Raw genomic sequence first — 6,467 nt, forward strand, 5'->3', positions numbered from 1 at the left:
TATGCATTATATTTGGGATCAATATTACAAAGGGAAATACTAAAGAGTGTGAATTCGTAAAGTAAGCAATTATATAGGTGACAATCCATGGTGAAATGGGTCAAATTATCTTATTTTTTATTATTTCTAATTTGATATTTATCCAATAATATTTCAACAAGTGAATTTCGTATTCTTTCGTGCAAAAAACTTCGTACCAAATAACATTACTCTATTACAAAATGATGAGAAAATGAATGAATATGTCACTCATAAGATACAATTTAGATGGTTAAAATGGAAAAAAAAAAAGATATATATGGGGATGATTGTGACCACAAAGTACATATCACATTCAAAGGAAAGTTTATCATATTACCATACGCCAATTATATTCATAGTAAATGTAGGATTTTAATGGGATAATAAGAGAACAAAATGAGAATAAAATAAATTAAAATGTCATAGTTGTATGCAAAATCAATAACTCCGATTAAGGGAACACATGAAAGAAATAGTTAAAGTGGTCTAGATATGATGTATAAAGGAAGTTATTGAAAATACTAATAAAAATATATTGTATGATTTTTAATCCAATAAAAGCACAAGAGAGAAAGATTAAAATTAATATAGGAGGAAATTCTTAAGAGAGATTTTATAGTTATAATATTTTTGAAAAACATTGGACGATGTAATTTATAGCCAATCCTATCTAATGGCATAAGACTGTTGTTGATAATGTATTATTATTTGTTGCCTAAAATTCATTTTGATAAAATTATATATATATATATATATATATATATATATATATATAATATTAAAATTTCAAATTTCAATAAATATTCAGAAGAAAAATTTCGAGTACGATGAAAATTAATTTAATTTATTTTAAAAGATACGAATAAATTAAATTATATTATCTAAAGAAAATAATTTGAAAATGAAACTATGGACCATGCATTTCAAATTCCTCAATTTTTTTAAATTTTATTCAAATTCTTCCATACATAAAGTTCGAATTGAAAGATTAAATTAAAGAGAATCACACATGTTTGTCCATATATTATTATTTATTATTTATTATAAAAACAAAACACAAAAAACTCACCGAATTCCTATCTTATATAAAAAGAACGAATATTTGAAAAAATAAATAGAAAATAAAGAAAAAACTGACCCAGGCATCGCATATTTATATTCAAACAAACAGATGAAGGAAGAGACCTGTATCTTTCATCAACAGCTACACTCTCTTTCTCCACCGTAACTCACACTTCCGGCGACTTCTCCGATCGTTTTCCGGCGAAACCTCACCGGAAGCCATGGCCAGAGAATGAGCCTCCGCCGATCGCCATGTCGGTCTCCTGCTCCAACTGCTTCCCCGACGACGACGACTCCTTCCTTCTCTGCGGCGAGGACTCCTCCGGAATCATCGATTCCTCGCCGGAGTGTTCCTCTGACCTCGATTCTCCCCCGCCTTCGGAGGCGGAGGCGGAATCCATAGCCGGATTCATCGAAGACGAGCGCAACTTCGTCCCCGGATTTGAATACCTCAACAGGTTTCAATCTCGCTCTCTCGACGCTTCTGCCAGAGAAGAATCGGTTGCATGGATTCTCAAGGTAACTAACTCTAACTCTAATTCTAACTCTCCGACGCTAACACTTTTTTTCAAATCCCACACGCTGTTGCATTCGTATTACGATTTTGCCACGCGCGTGGAATACCGAACCGGACGGTGCTAAAATGCACTGCGCGTAACTGTCATCGTATAACGGTTTGGTTTGATTCGATTCGGTGTTTAGATTTATTTTTTGTTTTGATGCGAATCGGTTTTCATCCGTTGTCTGCAGGTGCAGGCTTATTACGCTTTTCAACCACTCACTGCTTATCTTTCCGTCAACTACTTGGATCGGTTCTTGAATTCTCGGCAGTTGCCGGTGAGTTATATATGCGAGAAGTTCAATTACAGATAAACTATAAATAAATAAAAATAAAAAATAGAGAAATGGAAGCTAAATGATGAATTTGATAGTTTGATGATTGTTAATAGTGTCACAAATGTGCGTGGAAACAAAAGAAAAAATTCTATGCAGTAATTATGTATTGACTTTTTTAATTTCAAGCAGCCATGTCCTCGGCGCATTATCACAAGGAAAACAGTTTTTAAATGATTTTATTAATTTAGATGCTAATTAAATGAGTATATTCGGACACTGTGTTCTACATATACACTAGTACAGTGCTTTTTATTACTTTCGTTATGTTATTAGTTACGTTATAACGTACGAATATTATACGTGCTTATTATTATGTATAAATAAATTTGAATTCGCTTACGATCTGTTATAAATAATTAATGCATCATAGTGTTTTTGTTGATTTTTAAGGTTTTTTAGCATAGACTATGTTATTGATTAAAGTTTCGTTATATCACTTGAATCTCAGTCGCAGTTAATTTTGTAAATATTAATAAATTTCAACTAATGATAAAAATATTTTTTTAAAAATATATTGTTAGTATTTTTTTTTTTATGATAGCTTGCGTCTTGCTTGCAAAAGCTTTTTGTATGCTTTCTATGTACGTGATTGAACGTGGTAATATGTGCCAAAAAGTTTGATTATTAGTGTACTCGCGATAATAAACCGATAATGATGATGATTTCCTTTTTTAAGTTACTGTTTGATATGTATAAATATGTTTAACTTACAGCAAACGAATGGGTGGCCACTGCAACTTCTCTCTGTTGCCTGTTTGTCTTTAGCAGCAAAGATGGAGGAACCTCTAGTTCCGTCTCTGTTGGACCTTCAGGTATATGTCATCATATGTCACATTCATAAATTGAGTGTAATAATACTATTAAAAGTTTAAAACCATATCAAGGGCATATCCTTGGTAAAGTGTATTTATATTTTTAAAATGTGGATATATTGATTAATATGTTAATATTCAATTCTATATTTGACACAGTTCCTCATTCGTAATTTAATGTATACAGGTAGAAGGTGCCAAATACGTATTTGAGCCCAAAACAATTAGAAGGATGGAGCTACTTGTTCTGGGCGTGTTGGATTGGAGGCTAAGATCGGTTACCCCATTTAGCTTCCTCGATTTCTTTGCGTGCAAGTTAGATTCATCTGGAACTTTTACCGGGTTCCTCATTTCACGTGCTACACAAATTATCTTGTCTAATATCCAAGGTATTGATTTTGTATATATGCGTATAAATGACAAGTTTAAGTTGCATTAAAAAAAGTATTGGAAAGTAATTAAGGTATGCATTTTCATATTTTCCTCAGAGGCTAGCTTTCTTGCGTATTGGCCATCATGCATTGCTGCAGCGTCCATTCTCCATGCAGCAAATGAGATTCCTAATTGGTCTTTCGTTAGGCCTGAGCATGCAGAGTCATGGTGTGAGGGGCTTAGAAAGGTAGTAAGCATGTTTAAAGGTTGTTAATTGAATGTTTATAAGTGATAATATGGATTAGGTTGCTAAAACACATTTATCTGACTTTTGCAGGAGAAAGTTATAGGGTGCTACCAATTAATGCAAGAACTTGTGATTAACAATAACCGGAGGAAACCCCCTAAAGTGTTACCACAGCTGCGAGTGACATCTCGGCCCATCATGAGGTCTAGTGTCTCATCATTCTCAGCATCATCATCCTTTTCTCCTTCATCCTCATTGTCTTGTAAAAGGAGGAAATTAAATAACTCTTTGTGGGTAGATGATGACAAAGGAAACTCCAAATGAAGAGAAAAAGAACAGAAATAAAGGAGGAAAAAAGAAGAATGAAATAAGGTGGTGGACGGTGGTCCAAGTTGTCCGGAAACCCCAACATTTTTTAGAGGGTTTTTTTAGTATAAAAAAATTGACTAGAGTCAAGGTGTACATTATGATATAGAACATATTTTATGAGAGTTGTGAGCTTTTATTATTGTTTTGTTGGTGGGTGTTGCCATTCATCAATGGCATTGCAGATTCCCTAGGGAAGGGGATTTTGCATCATAAATATATTGTTGTTGAAAAGTGTGTGTGGGTGTGAGGGAAAGGAGAAATTATATATGCATTTAATGCTTTGGTCGTGCAAGTGTGGAAGAAAGAAGTGGGGGGAGCTTGGAATTCAAAGATGCGCTGGTTATTGGTGAAAGATCATAGACGATGGTGGGACATTGCTTCAGAGCTTGGAAGAAGAAAAAAAAAGAAGAAAAGAAAAGCAGAGTCTCAGAGCAGATATCAATAGGGTATTGAAAAACTTTGAAGTGAGTTTTTTCTTCTTATAATGGGGGTCTCTAGGTCAAGCTTCTCATCTTGTCCAGCATGCTTCGCTTCTTCAATTTACACGTTACTTTTGGTAGTGTGTGATGGGATACCACTAGAGTACAAAAAAAGGAAAAAAAAAAGAAAAGAAGAAATAGCAATAAGGTGAAGCTTGCCACATTTTGTGGACTTATGATGATACGTGTGAGACGCCTCTGGTGTGTGTCTCGCACGTGCGTATTGTGATTTTTCTTTTTTTAGCTATGGCGGGAATTGCTTTTTATTTCTTTTTTTTTTTGGCTTGAGCTTTGGCCTAACTATACAGGAACCATTGCATGGTGTCCACGCGTGATGGAAACACGTGTTTATAGTTTTCATTTTTTTCCTTTTTGGATTTTTTCATTTGTTTTGGAGGAGAACCCTCTTTTTTTTATAGTGCCTATTTGGCTTTGGAAGAAATGGGATTAAAGGTCTTTGGGGCCTTTTCCTGAGTGCTTTGTATTGAATTCATTAATAATAATGACACTGTTAATTCTATAATTTCTTTTATTAACTTATCCTTTTCCCTCATTCTTTCATTCTATATTTAGAGAACTTCTTTGACACTTGAATGAATCATGTGGTTGATGGAGAGTTTGACCAAACCCTAAATTGTTTCAGCTGACTTATGATCTAATGAACTTAATCCACCCAACAACGTGACACATGATTCACAATTAGATACCATGTAGATTTGTCATTTGTTCTTATTACTAAATGAAAAGGAAGCGTTTTAAGTCCCTCTCTGGAATCTAGTGAGGCATAACTCTGAATAGGGATGCACTACTTGGCCCCGCTAGCAATAAAAAAGGGTTCAATCAGTGACTATGACTCCTCAATTAACCAGTGTCTGCTCGTGACCATCTCCAGCCTGTTCTGTTCTATCATGGTATTATTATGTATGCATACATACAACCAGCCACTGGCCCTCTGAAATTTCAGACAGAGATCTTCATGTGAGGATCATTTATTTTAGGCACCTAAACATTTCAAAATTTACATCACATACCTCCCACCTAATAAATACTATTTCATATATTAATGAAGTGGAAGATGAGTAGCAACTACCTAAATGAACTTTTGAACACATATTGATGTTTATTACAAGGGAAATGTTAATAATTTAAGATATTGGTTAAAAATTAAAAGACAAAATTATATTATTTATAATATTTTTGTATTATCTTATAATTTTTACAGTGATTTTTTTTTTAGTTTTTTAACTAATGTACTAATAACATTGGTTATCATTATCTATTATAATTATAAATTAAAAGCACAAATTAACTATAAAAGTAAACAGATCTTTAAAAAGCTACTTTAGTGTAAATTTCTTCCCTACAAATGCTAAATTAAAAGGCCCGAGTCTAAGAGAGGGTTGTCATTTAGCCCCATATCCCCGACACAAGGCATATGATTTTTGCATGCAGTAACACTAGCACACACACCACCATGGATTTATTCCCATGTCTTCGTAGAAAAAAGTAACCCATGCATGTTAGGCATTTGGCTCGCAATCTTATCAACACTTTGGATATATCACACCCGTATGGCCTCTCATTGGATAAACATCCTATTCTGTCCATCTCATCCATGCACTTGTGTCTAATTAAAACCCCTTGTTCATGATCAAACCATGCCACTGCATAGATGGACCATAGTGAAGATAAATATGGCTACGTAGTGACAATCTAAGCTCAGTACCTATTTCTCTCATTGCTCTTGGATGCTTGCTCTGTATAATTGAATATGCCATGGATCGAGGACTAGTCATTGGACCACCCTTTTAATTTGTTGCATACACCAACACCAGGAATTTTCTTTATTTTCTACCTGATTTTTTTTTTTTTTTTTTACCTTTTCTGAAGCAGATTGGAATTCATACTTGAACTAAAATATCTGGGTCATCCTCATTGATAAGAGGCAGAGTCTCTTTCCTACATAGTACATACTACTATACTATTCCTGCTTTATGAATGGCTTCAGGATAGTGCCACCTAGGTGGCTAGGTGGATCCCCCAATTAACCATTTTATATTCCACTTGTCAATTTATTAAGACGTGCAATTTATTAAAGTTAATGGCACTTTGTGTAACCAATTAATGCAATGTTGCAATAGGTCAACTTAGTGGGAGCCATTAAAAATTTGTACTAAGTGCTAATTAATCAGATTAATTAATGAGATC

The 6,467-nt window shown here is 33.9% G+C and overlaps 1 protein-coding gene across 1 annotated transcript; it reads left to right on the top strand.

The window, feature by feature from the left end:
* Positions 1 to 1,184: 1,184 nt before the first annotated feature.
* On the top strand, positions 1,185 to 4,791 carry LOC114379824 (cyclin-D1-1-like). Its single transcript, XM_028338589.1, has 6 exons — positions 1,185 to 1,602; positions 1,834 to 1,920; positions 2,694 to 2,792; positions 2,980 to 3,181; positions 3,281 to 3,411; positions 3,502 to 4,791. Exons 1-6 carry the CDS (start codon positions 1,336 to 1,338, stop codon positions 3,733 to 3,735), a joined length of 1,020 nt encoding a protein of 339 aa, XP_028194390.1. The 5' UTR covers positions 1,185 to 1,335; the 3' UTR covers positions 3,736 to 4,791.
* The last annotated feature ends 1,676 nt before the right edge of the window (positions 4,792 to 6,467 follow it).

This window comes from Glycine soja, chromosome 2 (genome assembly GCF_004193775.1).
Source record: "Glycine soja cultivar W05 chromosome 2, ASM419377v2, whole genome shotgun sequence".
Lineage (NCBI taxonomy): Eukaryota > Viridiplantae > Streptophyta > Magnoliopsida > Fabales > Fabaceae > Glycine > Glycine soja.